Below are 26,366 nucleotides of genomic sequence, written 5' to 3'. Positions count from 1 at the left end.
TCTGAAAATGTCATTTTAGTGACTACAGTAATACCTTGAACTCATGCAATTCGATTTGCGCAAATTCACAATAGCATTAACTTTTCATTGGAACCTAGCTAATTATCATACACAAGTTCTTCACAATAGCGCAAACATTTGCGAATTCTTCAGAAACACTGCAAAACCTTGCAAAACTGTTTGTTAAATTGATTACATAAATGTTTAAGTTTTAAAGCTTTTCTGTATAAATTATTTATTAAAAATGTATTACGTATTTTGTATTACGTATTTTTATTTTTGTACATGGATAATTATGATACAAAGGTAATTACAGCACCTACATTTAGTGCATATACATAGTTTTACAAGATGTGATACCCATTCAGAGTTACTGGACTTTCAAAGATGATATCCCTTCAGAAACTTTGTTTAATTTCTGAAGTACGTACTAGTTTAGTACAATTAGTATAAGTTTTCATGCTTTTAAGTGTAAAATCAGTATGAGAGTTTCTGTATGCTATTTATAGTTTTGAAAATAATACAAAAGCAGTACATAATTCAGTGTTTGTTAATATGTAAGAATTCCATGATCAACTAGTAAAACATATCAGACATAACAGAGTTGTTGTTCTGTGAAAATTACTTTCTTAACCTCGGAGAAAAGTTCTGGTACAATCTGTATGTACTATGTTACGTAATTACAGCACATACCATTAATGTACTTCAAGAAGATGTGATCCCATTTGGACTTTTTAAAGATGAGACCTCTTCAGAGTTTTACCTCACATAACCTACATATTTCTCGCTCTTTGGTTCGTAGTTAGGTCTCACGCTATTTCATGATTTTAAGTAAATTGATTGAATTTTACCTTCAACCTCTGCAAACATTACGTATGTACATACATGTCTTCTTTATTTTATTTAATTGTGTACTTTCGTTATGACTGACTCATGAAGTATACCTAGTGATGCAAAGAAAACTTTTAACTGATGGAAAAAGAAAATGGCATCTCATGAATTAGAGGTAATGTTAGTACTATATGTACGAAAGTGGATATGTATGTATACATAGTAGTTACTGTAATTATTTTTATGCCAACCAGTTATTTCTTTTGTAAGGATAATGGATTAAACTAACTTTTAAATAAAATTACAGTAACTTTAATTTCATTTAAAAGCTAGCCTAATACTTAGGGAGCATGATTAGGGTCATATTTAGTGTTCAAGCTCTAGAAGTAAGCATTTTGTTCCAAACTTACACGAAACTCCCCCTTGCATGATGTGGTCTGGAACCTAACTTCGCGTAAGTTGGGGGTATTACTGTAGTACCAAACATTCACAATTCCTCCTGATCCATAATGGTTTTGGAACCCAACCTCACTAATGTTTGAGGTATTACTGTAGTAGTAGGCATAATAGTTTGTCTTTTATTTTTCCTGTGATTAATTCAGTTGTCTATCTGCCAGCTTTCTTGTAGACTTAACCCAAAAATGCTGTAGAGGAAATTAGAAAAGCAGAATGACATTTTGAAGATTTAAGGACAGTGGCTGAAGTTATCCAAAGTATATTGGTTAAAATTGAACTAGCCTTGAGCTAGCATGGCATTGTGCATCTTGAACAGTCCATATTCCTAATATATTTGTCAACCCAGATGCAACTAATGTTTTCATCTTTTTTTTTTTTTACAGGAAAAATGTGCCTGAATATGCAGTTTCAAGGGAGAAAAATGATCTTGGTGCTCTACGATTTGATCTATCAACAGACTTGAGCAAACTCTTCAACTGGAATACAAAAGAGTTGTTTCTGTATTTGACAGCAGAGTATGAAACTCAAAATAACAAGATTAATCAAGTATGTATCACAAAGTAGCTGTAGCTAAAATTCAATGTTTCATATTTTTATTTCAGTGGCTTACCAAGCAATTACATAGCTGTAAGTTTCCTACCATGGCAGACCAAAATTCAAATTTTGCGGTAGCACTGCCATTGCTTGTGTAGGTTACAGAGACCTGCCTACTTTCGGAACCGCCAAGTATAACACAACAGATATCTCCAATTTGCTTTCTGCTGGCTCCCAGTTAACATCAGTGGCCTTGGTGCAGAATTTTTTCATCATTTTTGGAGAAATTTTTTCCTGTTTGGCAAAGTATTCAGGTTTTTGTAGCTTTGTTGTGTATTTTAGTTGGCTTTGTTTAACTTAATACACAAATTTTGTCATCATTATGTTGGGCTCTAGTTCCTTAGGGATTCGGTATTGTTCCGAAGGGTGTAGAACTAGATCAAGATTAATTATGACTTGCACTCTAAATTTGTGAAACGTAGGGACAGGAATGTAATAGGGAGCATACGTGTCCTGAATGTCAGGGGTGGGACGAACAACACGTAAGGTATTCATTGCTCACTCTGATAAGCTTTTTAAAGATAGAGAGAGGAAGGCGTCTTGGAGCTGAGAGTAGAGCTAATTTAGAGGCTATTCCTTTGCCTTCAGTGGCTGAGGATACCGCAATTTCTCCTCCTTTTGTTCATATGTGGAACAAACCTTTGGTCTTAACAATAAGAATCTTCTAGCATTAGCTGGAAACTAGTAAAAACAATCGAAGATTGTAAAAGCAAAGAATTTAAGGCATCTGGCAACTCATGCATATATGCAGTGGATGTTTGGTTTTCAACCAGCTCGGACCTCTGTGATATGCGTCTTTCTTTTACCACCTTGGAGAGTGGAGTTTTGCTTCACTCTCCTTTTCCAAGCTGGTTTTTTAATCATACCCTGCATTTTATTTCTTTTTATTCAACCTAGAAGTTCTGTGGATGTCAATGTTTTTAGACAAGCCTTCTTTGTTGCTGTTTTGAACTTCCTTGGGACAGATGCTGTTGCAGTAGATACGACTTTAGTTCTGTGTTGCCATCACTTGCATTGTGAGTGATAGGCTGGTTCGTCTCTTAACCCCTTCAGCACTGGGACGTACACATGTACGTCTTTTAATTTTACGGTACAGTAATAAAAGACCGCCGGGATGTACGCGTGTACGTCTTTCATCCCTCCTCGAAAAGCAAAGCGTTTTCTTTAGCTTGGATGGTTTCCAGACACAGTATTGTGCACGAGAGAGGTGCTGAAGCTCCACCCACAATTCATTCTAACCAATGAGCGTCCGATGGACGTCGTGACGTCATTTTCATATGGGAATTAGGAGGGGTACTGGCCAACATATACCAGTGCGCCTCAGGCTATTATCTGAGAAGGATGATTACGATTTTGTCCGTAAACCATGTAGATTTGAATTCCAAATCTTTTTCCCCTTTTGATTGCAGTTATTTTTTTTTTTTTTTTTCAGTATCATGTCAGATGATAGTGTTTCAGAGTCAGGGTCTGAGTACCTGCCAAATCTATCAGATGATGATTATAGTGATAATTTTTTAGAGGTTGACAGTGACAACGAGTGTTTGGAAGACATTGAACCTCTTGTCGATGAAGGCTGGCAGTTCATAACTGATCCATCTTGTGACTTGCGCCCAGACCCACCCCCCCCTGATTCACGGAGGGTGGCAATGGGATTCCTGCTTATACACCAGATTTCTCTGCTTACGTGATGCAATTTTTTGTCCTTTTTTGTTGTGATGTAATTGACAAATTGTGTGAATGGATGAATGCTCGGGCAGAGTAGTACTTTCATTCAACAGGAAAGCGTAAGGTGAAAGGACTTCTATGGAGGCCTGTTACTTGTGATGAGATGTGTTTTTTTATAGCTTGCAGATGATAATGGGGTGGGGGTGAATAAACTGCCCCATATGTATATACGTATTGGTCACGAGATGCTGTTGCTTTTTTTATCATTATTATTATTATTATTACTATTATTACTGTTTTATTATTATTATTATTATTATTACCAGCTGCCTAAACATTCATTGATGTATATGCTGTTTCTGTATGAAACCTAGGAATAACTGTTTCAGTAAGAAAACTAGTACTGCTATTACCACTACTACTATTTTACTACTACTTTACTACTTTTTCTGCTACTTTATTTCTATTACTTTACTGCTATTCTACTACTTTATAACAGTTCCTACTTCTGCAATTACTTTTTCTACTAAATATTCCTATTTTTTCCGATATTCTTACTATATTTTTTGTAATTTTTTGACAATGGGGTAAAAAATATTCATTGATATCCATACACACAATGTTTTCACATAAGAATATGAAGGAAAAATATGAATAACATAAAATTTAGTGGGAGCAAGTAATGATTGATACTCGCGGTCGACAGGGGGTCTCATGCGGTATGCAAGCATTAGCAGCAATGTAGCAGGCCAGTGGCGAAGGGGTTAAGAGAGTATTTCCCATTCAGAGAGACAGGACGCCTTACTTTGCTTTTGTTTTAATTTGAAAATATGTGTATTGGCATTTACGTTTTTAGGTATCTTTCACACGTCTGGGAACTTTGTAATGTTTTAGTCTTTAAGAATGTGTGCGTTTTGAGATGTTTGGGACAAATTTTAATGGCAGACGATTCGATCTTCCCTTCCACTTGCAGGGCCATACGTCTTTCCCTCCATCCTCACATATTATAATTATTTTAGTCTCTCGGGTTACAATCTTCTTCCTGAGGGAGAGAAAAGTTTCATTTATTTTCAGACTGTAGTTGTCAGCCCTGTTTTTCATACAACTCTGCCTGTGATGTCCACTTAGGTGGCATCTCTTCTACTCCTGTTGAGCAGTGACGTGACTTTCAACTTCGTCCATTGCGCCCTCACAGTCGGTTGTAACCTATCAGTATGATCTTCCTGGAGCTGTTATTTGGATGGACTGCTGTGTTTGGTAGTACCTGTCCTGGAGTTTTTGCTACCGAGAGGAGGAATGCATCTAATATCTTTATTTCAGATATGGAGTTATCCAAGATGGTTGTTTGGGCATCACTTGGGCTACCGGGTTCTCCTTCCTTTGATGGGATATTGTCACATTTCTTAGAAGCGTGTATCCCCCCACCAGCCCCTATAGAAGTCCCACCTCCCCCAGGACTCCTCTATGTTGGCTCTTGTGTTCTGTCACCTTGCGGCATCCCTTCTCATCATCGACGCTCACTGAATCGCTCCTTATTGCTCCACCAGTAAGGCCATTGACCAGCCCTGGTCTTAGGAGATGTCGTGGTGTCATTCCCAGCATCCCCTTAGCCTATGATGTCAGATGCGGTGGCCGTGCTTCTCCCAGTTATGATGTCATCTCTTCCTGATATGACGTCGTCTTTTCTCGTGGAGCCGTCAAGGTGTTGGTCAAAGCTGTCTTCAAGAGGCTGGCTCTGTTTGCGATAGGATTTCTGATGTATCTACAAAGAAGAAAGAGGAGTCATAACGGAGGGTCTCTTCTCAACTCCTGCTTGTTAGAGACCGCATAGAGAGAGGAGTTTCACTCCTCCTACCTCTTTTCCATCACCGCCTCGCCATCACATTAGACGTTGGAGGGTTAAGGACACTGTGGTTTTGTCAGCTACAAGTGATGGTGTGCATCACCATTTGCCCCACAAGGTCGTGTTTTTTCCCCATACATTCGCGTTCGTGAGGTTGGCAGTGGAGCTAGTGGAAGGAAGGCATTCTTGTAGTGATCTTTTCACTGATGTTCCAACTTGTTTCACTCCACATGACACGAACCTGTACAGGTATCATCACTGGTCCGTGTATGTGGTTCATTGCTCGTCCACGTACATGACCATCGTTTGTCCATGTACATGATTCAGCACATATCCAGCTGCTTGATATGTATCTTCATCCCACTTCTGTATGCCAACGTCCATGGACGTGTAGTGCCATGACCAGCCAACAGCCATACCACGTTGGAAGCACCGCTTCTCGTCCAGTCAGCGAAGTTGAGAAATGTTGAGTCTGGTCAGTACTTGGATGGGTGACTGCCTGGGAGACTGCCTGGGAACACCAGATGCTGTTGGCATCTGAATTTCGTCTGTACACTGACGTCCACTTTCGTACACCAACTTCCATCGATGTTTACCAACGTACACATACATGTAAGCAACCGCGTACATGTACCATTGCCCACGTTTGTATACCAAGTTCACATACATGGTTCATCAAACGGACACGTCCAGTATCTTCTCTTCAAGTTACATTGTGTTCGGAAGCATAGTTATTCTAGTTGATGGATTTATTCAATCAAGCCATCCAGCCTTTTTTGGGATTCAGGCCTACTTTATGGTTAGATACTTGGGTCTGGGCCAAGACACTTCGAGGAGAAGGAAGGTAAGGAAATGCTGGCCTTTCTCCTTTAGTCTATCCTAAATAATTGCATTCTTACCTGGCAAGTTGCTAAGACGACCTAGCCTAAGTGGGTAAGGTCTTAGCCTAGCCAATTCAGAAGCCTTCTTAACCTAGACTAAGTAGTTGAGTTCTTAGCCTAGTAAGTGCCGAGTTCTTAGCTAATCTAGCCAGTTCAGGGCTGCAATATTCTTAGCCTAACTAGTTTAAAGCTGCTTTAATCTAGTCTACTAAGTGGTTAAGTTCTTAGCCTACCCTGTCTAGTTGTAAGCCACTTTAACTTGGTAAACGGTTGAATTCTTAGCCTAACCCAGCTTAACTAGGTCAACGCTACATTAATCTAGCCTAGCTGATGAGTCTTTAGCCAAGCTTAACTATTTCAAGAATACCTTATCCCAGTCTTAAGTGATTGAGTTCTTAGCCTACCCTAACTAGTTCAAGACTCCCTTATCATAGGCTAAATGGTTAAGTTCTTGCCTTAGTCTAACTGGTCTTAACTACCGTGACATAGTGTAAGTGGTTGTTCGTAGCCTAACTTAACTAGTCAAAGCTACCTTAATCTAGCATAATTGGTTCAGTTCTTAGCTTAGCTAAATACTTGGATTCTTAACCTTGCAAGTTGTTAATTCATGAACTAGCTTAGCTAGTATCTTTGGCTAGAACCTTCCTTTCCATCTTAGCTTAGCCTAAAAGCTAGGATTCTGCTGTAGCAGGCCTACGGGTATAAGTTCTTAGGCTAACCTAGAATGACAATTAATGGGCATGCTAGTTAAACCTTCCCTGGCCTATTTATACTAGCCTAGGTGATGGGTTCTAGTTCTAGCCTAGATTGAGCAAACATATTTTTCCATATTTCTGCTATTCTAAGTATTGGAGTTCTCAGCCTAGCCTACTTGATTATGCAAGATTACCCATGCTTTAAGAAGTGGGTTTTGGGTTAGGTTAGTCTCTATTCCTAGCTTTAACCTTCCTCATACGAATGACCATATCAGTAATGTAACTCTTAGTCTGGTGGCCTTACCTTGAAATTACGTAGGATCCATCCTAGCTCTGTCTATGTTGCTCTGGAACACCGCCCTGATGGTTCCTTAGCCTAGAACAGGCCCCGAGACCTATCACTATAGGCCGATTCCTCTGATGAGTAGCATACTGATTGTAGGTCATCATAAGGTATAAACTTTTAAGAAATCACTACTGTAGAAGATGTGTCTCCTGGGCAGCTCAAGTACTTCTTCCAGTTCTACGGTGCAGTTAGTTTGTCATGCAAAAGTTTATAGTAGGAGATTTGGGGAATATCTGTGCTGAGCTTTTTGTTTTAGGACATCCTCATAGAGTCCCGTTATCTTTTCGACCTTCTGAAGACTGTTAGGCCTCGTCTTGGTCACAGATTCTAGAAGTCTTCTTATTCATTGTCCCAGAATTGTTCAGTGGAGATGAAAAATCCTTTCTGCCGCCAGGTTCTTTCTTTGACAGTCTGTATGCACCAGTGTGTAGTTGACACCTCCGTGGAGCTCATAGTATGCTACTTCAAAGAAGGAGGATTGTGTTGACCTATGGGTAGAGTGGTCTTTGAAGCAGGAAGTAGTGGTTTACCGTTTTTTCCCCTAGGGAAGATCAAGGTTAGACTTCTGTTTCTCTCACTGCAACAGGAAACTGGGAATTCAGGATCCTATCCTAAGACAGGGCGCACTTTAGCATCTTTGGCACAATCTCCAGAGTAGGCATTCCCTCAGTTCTGCCAGATACGTCAGGTCCTGGGTAGAGAAATCTGCAGGATCTGTCAGGGACTGAACAAGTAATTTCCCATGTGTACACAGGTGGAGTAGTTCCCAGAACTTCTGTCTTCTGTCTACAATTATGAGAGAAATCCTTCATGGGCCCTTCCTTACCAGCCTCATGTGGAAAGGTTCCACCAGGCAATAAAGTATCTGTTACTTTACAGCTGGAGACAGTCGAGTATCTCCAGAAAGCGAGAAGCTTTCTTGCAAAGCAGCAGGCCAGGTGCTTAGCTATCTCAGATCTTCTTCAGCAGTTTACCGGGACAAGTGGGCCATGTCAGTGAGCTGTTATGGGATTTCCTTTTCTTGACAGAAATTAAAAGGTCTTTCCGTCTCGGCTTTCGGGAACTGCAGGGCCAACTTCGGGTTGATCCTGCTCCTTAAAGGTTCAAATACCTCTTCATCCTGGGAATTAGTGGAGCTTAATAATGCAATGTGCTATCTTACTCTGCTCTTGAGTAGTCTCACTTGAGCTCCATGTAACCACTGTATCATTAGTTGATAGGAGATCTGACCCAGAGACAGTTCTTCCTGTTTGCATCGACTTCCTCAAAAGAGAGTTAACATCTTGACAGCACCTAGGGCAAGACGTTTGTGGCCTTCGAATTGTCCCAGATTTCATAAGTAAGACTCAGAATCCCTCAGTTCATGTTGAAAAGTTTGTCTCGTTTTCATTTTACTCCAGGAATTATTGGATAGTGTTCAATAGGAAATCTTGCCTTGTTATGTCAAAGCTCTGCCCTCCCTGCCCTGCCATCTGAGGATTCTCCACCTAAGACTAAGGGTCATTGACTTTGTGTTGGCACTGTTCAGTCCAGGATGGAAGTTTACAAGATCTTGTCATTCTGACTGCATGAGGTGATTGAAAGGAATACTCCTTATTGGATAGGAATACTCCTTATTGGATAGTTTTGCCACAGAGTCTGTGCAGGCTAGAGTATATAACATCAGAGAAATGAGTTCCTCTTTGGTTAAGAAGAATTTGTCTGTTCATAGGGTTTTGAATGTTGGTTCCTGGCTTGAGCAGACCACATTCACTTCATTTTCCTGAAAGACACTGCCCACAGGTCCTAGGACACTTTTTCCATGGGTCCAATGGTGGCTACCCATCAAGTTGAGTAACTCATCCAGTGCCCCCAGCGGGACAATTGCTATCTTCCCTAAGATGATTGTGTGGGAGAAAGAATGAGGGAGATGGGTGGTCTCTTCCTTTCTCTTTTTCCCTTTTCTTCCTCCTGACAGGCAGGTTGAAGAATTTGACATGTCATAAATTGGAACTGGTCTGATACAGGCGAGTGTGGAAGCAATACTGGTTGCAGTATTTGCGTGTTCCTATACAAATAACAAATCTGTTTCTCAGTAGCACTTACTCTTCTCTCTAACAAGGAGAGAGAGGAGTGGTAACAAATCTCTGTGGCAGATGTGATTTGCTGCTGGAACAGACAGAATTCTTTTTACCTTCCTCTAATACAATTAATCTGGACATCTCTCATTGTGTTTCATCCCAGAAGATTGAGTTTTTTAGATACTCTGTCTATTCTCTCATGGGCTTAGACCCCCTTCCCTAGAACTCGATCTTCTAGGATGGGTAGTCAGGCGGGCTGAATCCCCAGCTGGTTCTGGATATTTGTACCTCCCTCCAAGTATAAGTCTATCCTATTGTTAAGACTGAAGGTTTGTTCCGCTTATAAACAAATGACAAATTTTTATAATCAATTTGTATTTTTTCATAGCTTAACTGCCCACCTCTAGCCACCCTTCTCATATCCTGGGTTGAAAGAAAGACTGGCATATCGCAGAGGTCTGAGCTTTGTCAGAAACCAAACATCCATCGCGTATATGCATGAGTTGCCAGATGCCACACATTCCTTGTTTTTACAATCTTTGATTGTTTTTACTAGTTTCCAGCTAGCGCTAGATTATCCTATTGTTAAGACCTCAGGTTTGTTGGCTATGAAAAATACAAATTGATTAAAAAATTTATAATTTCAAGCTGTCTCTCGCATCTTGAGCTCTCCTACTCCTTTACCTAGTATAGTCGACCCCCAATATTTGTGGACTTGCCTATTTGTGGATTTTTCTATGGACTATATATACCAGTTGTTCGGGGAAAATTCACCTATTCTCAGTATTTTTTACTGAGAAATATTCACAAATTACTGTATTTTCATAGCATTTTCATGACTTAATGCACTTTTTGTGAGAAAACTTGAAAAACTCAGGTATAAGCATTTTTACAGTTTTTGTTTTGTATTTTAACTATCAAAATAGGCAGCTCTAAGCATTTTTAGAGGCATTTGAAGTATTTGCGGATTTTAGCTATTCTCGTCGAAGTCTGGGTCCCATCCCTCGCAAATACGGTGGGGGTCTACTGTACTACTTTACCAGCTTCCTGTACTGGTAATCTTGACACCATTGCCAGCCTTGAATCTGAGTTCGATAGGAAATTTGAGTTTTTAGCAAATGCTGTCAGGAATTAGGCATTTCTTTTAGGCTTTTATGGAGAAATTGTCAGCGAGTGCTAGTGAAGTGCATTCAGAGGAGGTGGCTGTCCATCTCACCAGTTCTCCTAGACAATGGTCTCTGTCCTGCTCCCCTGCATTGGGGAGGAGACATAATGGAGGTACAAGGGAGGCTGATGGGATTTGCCCTCTAGACAATGGTCCTTGTCCTGTTCCCCTGCATTGGGAGAGCATAAATGGAGGTACAAGGGAGGTTGATGGGATTGCTCCTAGACAATGGTCTCTGTCCTGCTCCCCTGCATTGGGGAGGAGACATAATGGAGGTACAAGGGAGGCTGATGGGATTTGCCCTCCTAGACAATGGTCTCTGTCCTGCTCCCCTGCATTGGGGAGGAGACATAATGGAGGTACAAGGGAGGCTGATGGGATTTGCCCATGGGCAGTCACTCCCTCCATTGAGTCTGCTGTGTGCCTTCAGGCTTCAACTGAGCACCACTGGTGAGGCGTCTCTTTTAGGGCTCTGTTGTCGACCGTTTCTGATGGTTCGTCTCCCGATAGGAAGCACTGGTGGCATTTTTCTTCTGCTTCTGACCTCTTGAATTGGCATTCCACCAGTTGCCGACAACTCTCCGCCTCCTATCAAGAGTTATGCGTAAGCATTCATGACTTAGTCCCCAGCCCTCTTGTAAGTTTTGCTGGTTCGACCTCAGTCAGCCTGGGATAGCTCAGATTCTCTCGATACCTGTTGGTTCCTAGGTGAGCGGACCCTTCTTACACAAAAAACATGCTCCGGTGCCATCTATTAAGGAAAAAATAATTAAATCCAGTTCACAAGAAGACCTGTTTAAGTCATATTTTTACTTTAGAACACTTTATATAACAAAACATAACCTTGTCCCATATAAATAGAGTTTCTAGAGAGTGATTTACTCTAAATAGAAGCAAGAAAATTGCTCTGAATTCAGTTAAATGCAGCAAAATAAACTTAACTTCCATCAGCTGATTTTGCTAAACCAAAATATGATCGCAACGGCGCCAATTGCTCTGAATTTAGTTAAATGTGGCGAGTAAACTTAGCTCCGTCAGCTGATTTTTCCAAAACATGATCAGTTTGTTTGTATTTTATAATACAATAGTACGTAATGTAGTAGTATTACTACATACAGTATTATTGGATTGGGCAGAGTAAAGGATAACTTTTTAAAAGAGCCAAAGAAAAGATGCATATTTGTTATTATGTTTTGTATTTTATGAGGTGGTCTCGGCACTAAGGCTAAGCCACCGATAACCAGACGACGGTGCTATAAACCCTAAAGAAGGTAAAACTCAGTTACGAATACTATATTGAAGAAGCGCTGTAAAACTGAAATGCTGGTAACCGATACCAACAGTAACCAGGGCTACCTGTACGTATATATATAAAATTTTATTTTATCATGAAAATTTCATTGTATGTAGAATATTTTGGGCAAATGTATGTCCTTCTGTGAAATTTTTAGATCATTGTTTTGCTGTTAACCCTTAGGAGCTAGGATAAAAAATCAATATGCAGCACTCAAGGCTGGCAAAACTTTGAGGTTGGCCAATTTAAGAAAAAACACATCAGTGGAAAGTGGAAGAGATATAGATGCACATGGTGTAAGAAAAAAAATTATATAAAATTTTCTCTACCTTCCACGAAAAGTTGAAAATGACTATTTGCAACCCCTTGTGGGGCCTCTTTTACAACACAATCGTAAATTTTACCAAGTTATACTTGTTTTTTCAAAAGAATTATTTTTTATCTTATTTTGTAAAATTATAATCATAGTTCACACAATATCAAAACAGATAAGAAATAACATCAGTAACAAATTCTGAGCATATTTGTTGTAAAATATTTACATACCGTATATACTCGCATAGTATGCGACTTTTGAAACCTAATTTTGAAGCTAATTTTAAAGGGGTCGCATCATACACGCGGTATAAAATTAGCGTACCGTCTATGCTTTCCCAAATCGGCAGATCGCGATAGTTACAACCGTAGGAAAACAGTAGATCTTTTAAAAAGTTATGCTTTACTTATACTTCACTATATCCAATAATATTGTATGCATTCTCATATTACTATTTGTATTTTAAAATACAAAAGAGCGATCGTGCGCCATTTGCATTATTTTGGTTTATACAATATGTTTAACTGTTCTAGACTAACCATCTGTAATTTCCAAATCAGTTGATTAAGGCACAACACCGAAGGATTTTTTACTTTTTGTTTTACTCAGTAAAAGAAACATTTGTTACTTGAACTATTATTTTCATTTTAGGATACGCAGGTAAGTGAAAATTTATTAAAGTAAAAAAAAAATGCATAAAATTAATCCCCCAAAGTCGCTCTCCGTGTCCGTATCATCAAATACTGCTCTGAATTCTTTGCCATCAAGGCAGTTATCATATTCGTCATCTTCCAGATCTTTGATCATTTCATCTTCATCTCCTGCATCTTCGTATAGGACATCGTCAATTCATATGGTAGGTATAGTCTTGTCACCGTGGCGAGCTCTCTGGCGTGGCTTTTAAAGATCTGCCCTTATGCTAATTTTACAAAAACAACAACTGCCCGTGTGTGACAGACCTTTGAATGTCCTTGAGACAAACCCCGAGGCTATAATTATAAGATTATAAGGGGTTTTCATTCCCAGGTACTTTAATCTCCTTCCTATTCGGCCCTGCTCTCTCTCTCTCTCTCTCTCTCTCTCTCTCTCTCTCTCTCTCTCTCTCTCTCTCTCTCTCTCTCTCTCTCTCTCTCTCTCTCTCTCTCTCTCTCTCTCTCTCCCTAAATCTTACAGCTGTCCGAGCGAGAGCTTTTTTTATGGGACAACATAGGCCCGCATTTCGCATTTTCCTACCTATTTATTTTGTATACGATTGCCCTTTCTCGGTCTGTGAAGTTGATGTCTATCCATGGCTGTGAGATGACCAGGAATAACTTGTAGAATCGGTGTCAAAGTCACTCCCCACTTCAGTCAGGCCAAAACTTTGCCATATCGCATTCAAGCAATATTCAGTCATTGTTTCCTATCTATTATTTTCTCAGAGAGAGAGGAGAGAGAGAGAGAGAGGAGAGAGAGAGAGAGAGAGAGGATAGAGAGAGAGATAGAGAGAGAGAGAGAAGAGAGAGAGAGAGAGAGAGAAGAGAGAGAGAGAGTCTGTCTGTCTGTCTGTATACGATTGTTTATTTTCTCACTCGTCAAACTTACTGTTATGCTTTATTTCATATTTCCTTGCTCACCAATTTATTCTATACCTACATATTAAGAAAATCAAGATATGTGTAGAAGGGAGAACTGCCTCCAGACTGTACAGTCAGTATGGATTTAAACGCACGTGGACTGGTTGAAATATTCGCAACAGCACCAACATGAGATGCCCTGTTGATAGAAAATCTGACTCAGTTTCTTGTTATTGCATAAAAAAACTTAATCAATCGTGAACCTACGTAATTTATTTAGAATTCTGCGCAACGGAAAAGATAATATTTGATATCTGTAATGGGAGAAATGGGGTTTTAATCTTCTGTTGTTGTTATAAATTTGGCAGATATGCGATCAAACACGTAGGTAGAGACCAAAACAGCCCAGCCAGAGAGCTCCGCTCATTTTGTAAATACTATTGTTTGGCGTGCTAGGCTTACCTGATTCATTTGGGTTTGCGCTGCAGCTGCTGCTACTGCTACTCAAATAATCGCATATTTCTTACTAATCCCAAGAGTTGACCATGGAAAATCCCAAGATTAACCAAAAATCCCAAGTTAATAAAATAATTGACATATGCCAAGCTTTGGAGTCCTAAATATTTACTGTCTATCAGGAAAAGATACTGATAAATTGAATTGACTGTATCTTTCCTGAGAGAGAGAGAGAGAAGAGAAGAGAGAGAGAGAAGAGAGAGAAGAGAGAGAGAGAGAGAGAGAGAGAGGGCGGGCAGACGGGTATTATTCATGTAATCAGTAAAATACACTAATAAAAACAAAACTACGTACTGTATGCAAAAGCACACACATCATCGTTAGCTTCCCGTGTGTTACGTGTAACGTTCATTCTAAGAAATTCACAGAGTAGTTTACTAGCACCTGATTGGCTGGTTGGTAGCCATGGAGATCTGTTATCCAATGACTGCCCTCTGCTTCTGTTCTATTTATAGACAATATCGCCGTGGATGACACTAGGTTTTTGAACATTACCATGTTCGTGATTTTCTGACTGCTGACGGCAAAATTACTCGATAATTTTCTTTATATAATTATTTCTTCGTGAAAACAATAATATAATATGATCATTTTAACTTTAATGTATAGTGGTAAGAAAAATACCAGTGTGTCGTAGCGATGCATCTTCAATATAGTGGTATGAAAATACCACATGGTGTTGTAGCGATACGTAATCACAAAGTACAAATCCTTTTCCCGGACCATCCTCAAAATTTTACGACTCTTCAACTGCAAGATCGATATGGTGAAATATATTATATAGTCATACTTATTGTTGAAATTCACAAGTTGAACTGCAAAACATTATTAGATTTTGATTGTTATGTACATATATTTTTTGTGTTTTACGGAATGTTTGTTTTGAAAATAATAGCTATTAGTGAACATATGATATTAATTGTCCCACTATTTTATTATAGGTGATCTTAATTATCTCACATTCATGTAACAGTATTATTAATTATATTTATTTAAATAAACTGTAATTAATAAATAACAATAATGAAAAACATAAAGGAAAAAAAATGTTTTGCTGCAGTAGTGATGTTTGTTTGATTATGCATCTGACCTCACATTTCCGAAATTGAAAAATTCCAAAAACCGAAACATAGGAATGTGTGTGTACTGCACATTTTTTTAAACACGCACACAATGTCTACACATTTACTGATACCCGTTGGTGAAAGACTCAAATTACAGTATTTATTTCTGAGAGAGAGAGAGAGAGAGAGAGAGAGAGAGAGAGAGAGAGAGAGAGAATGATTTAGGACTCCAAGGCGTGTTATTTTTACAATTATTTTATTATCTTGGTATTCTATTTTAATCTTGAGATCTTCTATTCAATTCTCGAGATTAGTGAGAAAATTACCGTAACTTCACCAGCAGCAGCACACATCTGAACGACTAGGCCATTAGCACGCTAAACCACCAACCTTATGAACTGACCTCGGAAAAGGAACTCGCATGATACATGAGATACATGACAAAACCACTGTTTATTGGTGAAAATTTTGGGGTCGCATGATATGCGAGATCACACGTTGCTCGAGTATATACGGTAAATTTATATAGAACAAAGATGCAGTAACATTTTTGGATTATACATGTCTTTTCTAATATTTCTTTACACTTTCATTTGCAAAATTACAATTATAATTAACATACTATCATAAAAAATAAGAACTAAAACCTACAGCAACCTCTTGTTATATTTGTGAACAAATTTATAAAAAGACATCTTGTGAGACAGAGGCAGTACATGCTCCCTTGAAGTCAAGATCCCAACTAGCTCTCATGAGCTGCCCAGTTGATTTTAGCCAGTCTAAAAGTTGGCATTTATGAATTTATGGGCTATAGAAATAATGGCACCCTTTCCTGCTTGATTCCTCCAGATCGATGGTGTGTAATATTGTTACTCACCATGAGTGACTCCATCCACCACCCAAAACCTGATATTGATACTCATGTCAGCATGTCCATCCATTAAGGGTTAAGATTGAGAATATTTTATTTTAATTAATTATAAAAATAAAGCAAACACTGTATTCTGTAAGTACAATACATTTTTGTATATTGTATTGTAGAATGCATATAAGGGAGCATATAAGGGAAATTCTTGTTTACATTTACCTTGCAGAATTTACTGTAGTGTATGTTTTAAGAATTTAGACAAGTACGAATATATTGTGTAAAATTGTGCCACATGTAAGCTAAATATTGCAAATTTTAGGTTGTTAAATTTTTTTCTTTTTATAAAGAGACATGTGTTCCCATCCTTATTCATTTGTATGTTAAGTGATATTTCTTTTGAAGTCAAGAGGTAGATTTGTCATCAGATACAAATCCAGTACTGTAATGAAGTACAGTAAGGGTTTTTGACCTTTCAAACCCAACATTTTCATTTTGTAATTACAATAATGACTAAATGCATTTACCATATTTGTATATTGTAGCAGGAATAGGAAGTGTTCATGTGATTCTCATCCTGGTCATAGGTCTTCATAACCTTTGTTCTTTTCAGGTTGTTTTGTGGGACAAAATTATCCTTCGTGGTGAAAACCCCCAAGTTGACTTGAAAAATCAACACTTGAAGTATTACTTCTGGGATGATGGTAATGGTCTTTTGTAAGTATGAAACTGAGAATTTTTTTTATCATGTCTTGGTTCATTTTGTAGAATTGCTTACAGTAGTGTTGTATTTTTGTATTTACTATATTAAATTGGTCAGACCCAAAAGTCAGATACTAAGTTTCCCTACTGTGAAAGAGTGATGCCAAATATACTCTACTCAGTGTGCAAATAAGGCTGTTGAAGACTCGCTTCAGATTCTTTAAGTGACGGTTTTATGTAAGAAATACATCTCATTATATGATGGCAGTGTTATGACATAATATTGTTAGATAGAATGTGAAAATATTAATTAGGACAATATGACAACGCTTTCCTCACATGCTGCCAAATCTGCGTTTACTGTAAGGTGATGGTGAGAAAGAAACAATTATAGTTTTAGGTCAGTAGCCTTGGATTAACCCATTCCATTCAAGACCTCCAGGTCAACACAAAGAACAATGGATATCTCCCCAAAACAAAGCATCAGCCCTCAAACAAATGAAGTTATGTATATATAGTCTATAAATATTTCTCCAAGGAAATAACCCAAGATGGAGCTTAAGCTCACATGCAAGTGCTACAAAACGTACAGCAGAAACAACAGGATTTAGTGAGGGAACAATTTACCAAATTGTCAAGGAATCAAAAGACAGAAATGGGATACACAGAGGTTTGATTTTCCAAGAACGTGAAAGAAAAATAGACCAAAACCTGTGATTACTTTTGATGAAAGTTTTGCACCGATCTATTTTTAATTTGTATGTGATGAAGGAAATTTATATTACAAATGAAAGAGAATACAAATTTCTGTGGATGTAAGGAGTTATTAAGAAAAGTTATGCATAAAATAGGATTCAAATTTGCAACAGTAAGAGCAAGAACTAAATTTTTATGGGAGATGAAATACACGATGAACACAGAAGCCTGTTCAATTGCCTACCTTGATAAACAACGTGGGTTAATCAGAATTACACTTAAAATAAATCTGGGGTAGACATAAGACTCTGCAAAGGCAACAAGAATACACTTAACCCTTAAACGCCGAATGGATGTATTAAACGTAGAGTCAAAATGTCTCCCGTATGCTGAATGGACGTACCATACGTTGACTCAAAAAAGTTTTTTTAAAAATTCGCTGAAAAATACTTATAGGCCTACCAGCCAATAACTTTTGAATCACGCGCCTTGGGGGATGCTGGGAGTTCACGGATCAAGGTGTTGTTTTGTTTACAATCGTTACGCGGGCGCACAAGCGCAAATTTCTTTCTTGCCGCACTAAAAAGTATCTGTGACACATCTCGGAAATTATTTCGTCACTTTGACATAATTTTTGTACCATTTTAAATTAGCCATTACATGGAGTATTATATATGAAAATGTGCGCATTTTTATGTAGAATACAACAAAAAAAATACTCATGATTGTAGCTTTTATCAGTTTTGAGATATTTTCATACTACATTAACGATAAAAATGCAATTGTCAACCTTCGGGTCAAAACTTTGACTCTACCGAAATGGTCGAAAAATGCAATTGTAAGCTAAAACTCTTATATTTTAGTAATATTCAATCATTTACCTTAATTTTGCAACTAATTGGAAGTCTCTAGCAAAATATTTCGATTTATGGTGAATTTATGAAAAAACTTTTTCCTTGCGTCCGCGCGGTAACTCTCCCGAAAAATCATACATGCGATTGTGGTAATGTTTGCACCATTTTAAAATTAGCCGTTATATAAAGTTTTATATATGGAAATGTGCGCAATTTCATGCACAATACAATTAAAAAAACCCATGGTTGTAGCTTTTATCAATTTTGAAATATTTTCATATTAAAAATGATAAGTGACAAATTTTCAACTTTTGGTCAATTTTGACTCTACCAAAATGGTCGAAAAATGGAATTGTAAGCTAAAACTCTTATATTCTAGTAATATTCAAGCATTTACCTTCATTTTGCAACAAATTGGAAGTCTCTAGCACAATATTTTGATTTATGGTGAATTTATGAAAAAAATAACATTTTCTTTACGTCCGCACGGTAACTCTTCCGAAAAAATCATACGTGCGATTGTGGTAATGTTTGCACCATTTTAAATTAGCCGTTAGTTTTATATATGAAAATGTGCGTAATTTCATGTAGAATACAACAAAAAAATAAATGAAGGTTGTAGTTTTTCTCGCTTTTGAAATATTTGCATATAAATCACGATAAATAGAAAAAAACCACGTTCGGTCAACTTTGACTCTACCGAAATGGTTGAAAACGCAATTGTAAGCTAAAACTCTTACAGTCTAGTAATATTCAGTCATTTATCTTCATCTTGAAACAAATTCGAAGTCTCTAGCACAATATTTAGATTTATGGTGAATTTAAAAAAAAAACTTTCCTTCCCTCCGCGCGTGGATTCTCCGCCACAAATCTCCGAAATGCGTACGTCCCATTCTCGGAATATTTGCTCCATTTCATATTAGGCATTTCATAGAGTTTTATATATGAAAATGTGCACAATTTCATATAGAATAAAACGAAAAATATTTGAAGGTTGTAGCTTTGCTTATTTCCGAAATAATTGCATATAAAAAAAAAAATATAAAAAAATTCTACATTCGGTCAACTTTAACTCGTCAGATATGGTCGAAAACTGCAATTGTAAGCTAATACTCTTACAGTATAGTAATATTCAATCATTTGTCTTCATTTTGAAAGAAATTCGAAGTCTTTAGTACAATATTTAGATTTATGGTGAATTTTTGACAAAAATATTTGTTTACGTCCGCGCGTTACGAATTCATGCATTATTTTGTGATAATATTTTCTCTGTGTTGCTTTTATCGTTTTACAATATGTTATATACCAAAATTATCGCAATTTAGTGTACATTACAACGAAAAAAAAATAACTTGTTACCTTTAACCGTTTTGCGCACAGCGCGATTTGAATACCAATTATATATGAAATTTCGTTTTTTTATTTTTGCGCTATCATTATGATCGGATTAATTTATATATGATAATGATACGATTTTTTTCATTTTTTTCTGATGGTTGAATACTAAACTTCAGGCAATGACAAAAAAAGGAGCCAAAAATGAACTCTTAATCTCCAAAACTAAGCGCGCTGTGATTTTTTGAAAAAAATATTTTTTCCGCTTCCGCGCTCACTCTGAAACACCTCCGGCACACGGGAGACAATTTTTTTTTTTACCGCTTCGGCGTTTAAGGGTTAATATGTTACACTCTAGAAATTGAAATAACAAAATTTCTGCAAATTTATTTCTGTGAATGAAATAATGCATACAATATCATGTGGTAATGAAGAACAGTAACACCCTGTACTACTACAATAGTATAGAAATTATAATAGCATATACCCTGGTATAAAATGATCTGTGAATTATAAATTAATGAACCTTTTAGTTTCTAAAGGTTGACTAATATAACTTCAAATTCAGTGATATAGAATAAAGTAATGAAAATTAATAAATACTATAATTACATGGCATGAAATAATGAAAATTAATAAATATTACACCTACATTTAAAGGGTAACTTCTGCTTACTAGCCATTAAATTTTGTCAAACAGGACTCTTAATAAGCTAAAAAATTAGCCATTGCTCGAATCTGTACGCAATCCCTTTTTTTTTTTTTTTTTTTTTTTTTTTTTTTACAATTTAATTTCAAATGAGCGCCAAGGTACTTCAATGGGGAGCGCCATTTATCTAGGATTCGACTATGTTGCCATCTGGCAGATTAGTACCGATGATGTAGTGTCGTGGTTGCCTTACAGTAACAAACGCAGCAAAGCACGCATATTATATTGTCCTCATGTTTTAGCTCAATTGTCATTCAAATAGCGCCAATTATGCCAACTTGTATGCTGTTTGGTTGTGCCAGTACTTCTGGCAAGTGTCAAAAAGGCATATCATTCCACAGGATTCCGTCAAGTAGAGAGAAATCAAGTAGCTGGCTGATGGCTCTTCAAAGGGAGGATATCAACATCAAAACCTTTCAGCCTACGACACAAACTGTTGCCTGTTCAGACCATTTCTTGCCGATAGATTTAAAAGATGACATTAAGAGCTGGTTATTAAGTATGGCTATGAAATTTATATAATAAGGTTTGGGAACTTAATTTGCCTATGAACAGACCACGGTACCAACGAAGATAGGGCAGCTACCGCTATCCATACTATGGTGCCTCCACGTGTATGCATTTGAATTGAAATTTATTCTTGTCAGTCGTCATGTGCGTGGTGTGATAGGGTGAACGGCAGTTTTCTAAGTCCATGTCGCATGTGTAAGCTGTCATTTTCATTGTGTAGACAGCATGCCTGGCAGAATAATTCTGCCTGTCTGAGCCTACTACGACATGACGTCAGGCATAACAGAGTAGCCACACACAAATGGCTGTGCCCATGGTGCAATAGAAAATTGGTTGAAAAAAATTAGAAAATGCCCCTTTCGAAAAAAAAAATGTTCACCAGAGGCACTTAAATGGGAGTCTTATCTTTCAGGTTATGATTCGGAATTTCCAGTAAGTGTTCCATTCTTTAGAAAGATGCTGGCCTTTTTCCCTAATAGGAGCTGTCACATAACCCAAAGTGCATGTCCAGCCCTCAGTGAAACTCAAGGGAGGTGTATTAATGGTTCACTCCTTGTTGGTTAGTCTCTTTTAGAGGCTGCCACAGTTTCACCTCTTAGCCCCAGCTCTTATGTACCAGCTTATACTAGGTAGGTGTATTGAGTAGTGGTTCACTACACTTCTTACAACACTGGGATGGTGATCATGCACATGTGTGTGATCTCTCTTTTCCTGGTTGTTTATGCCTTGCTAAAGCAGGTGGTTGCCTTAGTCTCTCCATTGCAGCTTGAACTCTTTAGTTGTCATCTTTTCAGTCTGCAGCAAGGGGTTGAGCAAGAGACTAATGCGGTAGTAGGAATTAGTTTACTCCTCCTCCCTTCCTCTTGTCTTTTGAGTTATTTCTCTCTGTACTTGTCATTTCTTTTTGTGTTTATCTCTGGAATCCCACAAAGTTGGTGTTTAGGAGTCTCCTGTGGATGATCCTCTGGTATTCCCCAGTGTTCTTTCTGTAGAAGCACTGGTCTTACTCCTTATTGGGAACAAGCTCCAGAAGTAGTTGGCCTAGTCACAATTCCTTCCCTTTGGGAAATTCTTCTTGTGGTTTTCATCTAAGATTTCCATTATCTTCCTTGGGGTCTGAATGAAAGGTAGTATGTAGGAATAAGAAACATACTACAGTGGTCCCCCCGTATTCGCGGGGGATGCGTACCAGACCCCCCCGTGAATAGTTAGAATCCGCGAATGTTTGGAACCCCTATGAAAATGCTAAAAACAGCCTATTTTGTTAGTTAAAACTCAAGAAAAACCCACTAAAAATTTTCATACTTGGTTTTTTAATAGTTTTATCACAAAAAGTGCATTTTATGATGAAATTCATCAAAAAACCAGGAATTTGTGGATATTTATCATAGAAAAATACCGCGAATGCGCGAATTTTCCGCGAATAATGCGGGGAAACGTTCCCCAGAGAAATCCGCGAATGTGTGAGTCCGCGAATCTGGAGAACGCGAATACGGGGGGTCCACTGTATTTTCCATTTTTTCCATCTCTTCTATCTTCTAGTGCTTTCCTTCTGGTAAGTTTGTTTTCTCTAAGGAAAAAATGGCACATTTTGAATATAAATTGTATCTTTTCTAGATATAAAAACCAAAACCATTAATCAAAATGTCATCTCAACAAACTCCACAGGGCAAAAGTGATAAGTTAGTGAACGTTGCCCGAATCGCCTACATACCACCAATTAACCACCATGTTATCAAGTTTCAACATCCATTTCCAGCTCACATTTGGTTTCATTCTCTTAAGAAAAAGGTGTTTAATTTGGTACTTGTACAGTACAGAACAAGTTCACCTTTTCATTCCTTTACATCACTGTGTACTACATAATTTTCATGTTCACAATAAACCTGCATGGCCTTTGTTAGAACTGTAGTATGTCTATTATAAGCTTTCACACATTTTGCCAAGTACAATTCAGTGAAATTTGTCTTATTTCTGTGCACCTATTAGTACTTTTAACAAATTTATTATTGAAGTTTAGTCCTGTCAACTCCCTTTTACCAGTGATGGATACTAAAGATTTTGAGAGATTCTGTTACTGAGAGATTTAACATCTCCAGTTATCTCTGCTTGTATCAAAATGCAGGACGCATGTTATTTTGGTGTTGGATGAAGTCATAAGACATTTTTGAGCTACTATCGAGAATCTTCCACTTGTAAAAAGAGCAAATACCTTCAATTCTCATAAAGACCTGTACTTCAAAGACATCAGTACTTACAATGAAAATGGATGAAATTTTGAGCTGTGACTGCTAAATACCGTTTTGTTATGACTGTTGTGGGGAAGATATTACAAATGAAGTTGCTGAGGGGTATGGCATCCAGTTGCTGGGATAAATACTCTTAAGATCTCGAAGACTGACATGGTTTTTGCATGTGAATAGATGGGGAAAGAAACAGTCAAGTTAGCTGAGTAGCAAATATGGAAGTCACCAGACAAAGACCAGGATGCATTTGGACAGAGTTACACAATGTGGAAGAGAGTGGAAAGAATTGATTCCACTACTAATCCTGACATACAGCTATTAATGACTGTAATGTTTACATATGAGAATTAGTTTATGGGTTTAAATAAAGTTTGCACAAATTAGTTTTGTGTATTTAATAAGAAATTATAGCACAAATTAGTTTTGTGTATGTGGTTGATGTAAGAAATTAAAATTTTTCATTGTACAGTAATCCTATGGTAATGGTATAAGAAGGATGCTTGTGATTGTACCTCAAAGGTTAGTGATGCTAGATGTTTTAGTTTACATGGCACAGTAGTACCCAGGTTACGGCAGTCTTGGTTTACAGCATTCCGACTTTATGGAGCTTTGTTCATGGCACTGTATCCTTAACTGCCATTTATCCTCATTATTATCCAAATACTATTATGATCTGGTTTATGACGTTTTTCGGGTTTCGGCGGAAATGGAAACCCCCCACTGTAAACCAGGGACTGCCTGTATTTAGTAGGAAATTATATTCATTCCAGTCAGCTGGCATATAAGCAAGAAATGGGAGTGTTTGGTAGATAAGATAAGATTGTCCATTGTTATACCAACTTCAATTTAAAACTCAGTCTGGCAGCATTAATAGAGTGTTAAAGTAGTAGGTCTGCATTTCTATTTAGTAATTTTTTTTTTTTTTTAATCCTCAGGGGACACCGAAATGTGAGCCTGTATCTCTCATGGAACATCATACCTATTGCTGGAACACTTCCTCTCTGGAGTGGCCAGGGGTCCTACAAGTTAGCATTCCCCGCGGACTACACCCAAGGTCGCAGTTACTAACCTTTTGGGAACATACTAGTGAAAAAAATATCTGTAATGAAGAATGTCTGTTCCATCTTGAGTGTAGTATAGGATTTTTTTTTTCTTTTCATAAAGTTTTTTGTTCATGATAGTTTTTTGTTGATTTAATTAAGCTGAAATTTTCAGTAATAAAGATTTTTATTACCTGTGCAGTAATGTCTCAAATATTTATGTTCAAATTTACACCTACAAAGATTGCTTATGAAATACACTCTTGAATGAAAACTTCAGCATAGTAAATTGAGTATTGTATTTTGGTGAAGGAATTTTTGTAAATGATACTTGTTTGTGTATGTAGTCAATCTGTTATGAAGAGGTGTTTTATTGTGTAATGTTTTGTCTCCGTTACAGGATTTCTTGACAAATTTGCATATTCAGTTGTATAACACTGTTTCTGCAAAATTGGCTTCTTGGGGTAGTTCAGGTAAAAGTGTTTAATTTTTCATTATGAAATTTTCTCTTTCTCTCTCATCTTGAAAGGAAATATAGAATGCACGTTTTTCAATTGCATTTGCATTCTGATTGTAGATTTCTCCCCCCGTTTATTTAAAGCTGTTTAACAGATGTAGAATGCCTGATAATTTTGAATAGCATTTGCATTCGAATTGTAGATTTTTTATCTTTTCTTATTAGCCTGAACTGTGAAAAAAATAACTTTTTCTTATTGTGTATCATTATCCTAAGGGTGGTAAATCATGAGACTGTTCATTACTCTAATTGGAATTAAAGGTTCTGTTAAAGGTGTAATTTGTATTATTGCTCTAGGACTTGAACATAAATATCTAAAATGAAATTTGAGATTTAGGCTTAATATGGAAATTATTGCAGCAATATAGTTGCTATCTGCACTTACATTAGGCAAGTCCTGGTGATTTAGTGATGTAGCAGGCACTACATTTCAGTATTTATAAAACCTACCAGTAAGGATACTGTTTTTCAAGTATATATTGGCCTTTAAGTAAATTTACAATTTGGGGTTTTTATTTAATTTCAGATTCCTGCCTCCCTAACATCAACCTGAAAAGTAATGGATAATATTTTTGGTAACTTGAGGATTTGTTTGATCATAACCTCATTATAATGTTTGTGCCCTAATTTATATCCTGTAAATCCCTGGCTCATCAGCCTGGATCCAGAGAGAGAAAATTTTTCATTGTACAAGCAGTAGCCCTTGCATCAGAAGATATATAAAGCACGACCAAGTTTTTGCGTCACGTTGTATGAGGAGGTAGAGAGGGGCCTTGGGTAGGCAGATATAGCCTTGCCCTTGCCACTACGTTACACAGCCGTGACCTTTTTGATGTACTGAATGTCCAATGCCAAAGATTCGCTCTCCAAACGCAAAGATTCACAGATTTAGCCGTTTTCTTCCCTCCCCTGTCTATGGACACAGACTTAAAGATTCTTCTACTTATCCTGAGTGAGTGTCAAGTATGTGGATGTTTCTTCATTCCTTCACATTCCCACTCAGGTTTGTTGCCCCAGCAGGGCATTTACGGGGCTGTGCCCCCATCCACATTCACATGGAGGTTTAGAGAAGAATGTTATGACTCCTATGAGTGTTTTTTCCTTGTTCGTATGTTTTTGTTTTTGTTTTGTGGAGGGATTGCTTTTCAGAGAATGTTTCTAGCCAAAATGATTGCATGGATAGCTGGCTAACATCCATGGGACATCTGTAACAGACACAACCCCACACCCTCTTTTATGAGGTTGTGACCAAGATCCTCAATATCTCCATTTCACTGTGGGACAGAACCTCCACTCCTCTCCAAAAGAGACCCCTGGCAAACGAGATTGCCCTCCCGAGAGCAATTCTACCTTCACGTGTAGGCGAATGGAAGACAGTGCATCCGTGAACGTCATTGGTGGGACGTCGTGAACATCTGGCACACAGCACCCACCCAAGTTTGTTTGGAGTACTGGGCATATCTCACTTCACCCCCCCCCCCCCCCCCCCCCCCCTCCCCCCCCCCCACCCCCCCCCCCCCCCCCCCCCCCCCTGTGATTTTTGAAGCAGTCACATTGGAGTGAAACCATGTTCATCCAAGGGGACTTTGACAGCAGTTAACTAGAGCCGC

General features: G+C 37.8%; 1 protein-coding gene and 1 pseudogene across 1 annotated transcript in view; both read left to right on the top strand.

Annotated features, from left to right (window-relative positions):
• The window catches only part of LOC135221788 (signal peptidase complex subunit 3-like), a 47,974-nt gene extending 23,024 nt beyond the window's left edge, over positions 1–24,950 (top strand). Inside the window, exons 2-4 of the mRNA XM_064259641.1 lie at positions 1,671–1,833; positions 16,761–16,864; positions 24,135–24,950. Of these exons, the coding sequence (XP_064115711.1) occupies positions 1,671–1,833; positions 16,761–16,864; positions 24,135–24,267 (400 nt within the window). The 3' untranslated portion in view covers positions 24,268–24,950. The remainder of the gene's footprint in view (positions 1–1,670; positions 1,834–16,760; positions 16,865–24,134) is intronic.
• LOC135222572 (5S ribosomal RNA) lies at positions 5,795–5,925 on the top strand (annotated as a pseudogene).
• Positions 24,951–26,366: the final 1,416 nt, after the last annotated feature.

The sequence above is a fragment of the Macrobrachium nipponense genome, chromosome 3 (genome assembly GCF_015104395.2).
Source record: "Macrobrachium nipponense isolate FS-2020 chromosome 3, ASM1510439v2, whole genome shotgun sequence".
Lineage (NCBI taxonomy): Eukaryota > Metazoa > Arthropoda > Malacostraca > Decapoda > Palaemonidae > Macrobrachium > Macrobrachium nipponense.
The sequence above is the reverse complement of the archived record's forward strand: the minus strand, read 5'-3'. Positions and strand labels throughout refer to the sequence as shown.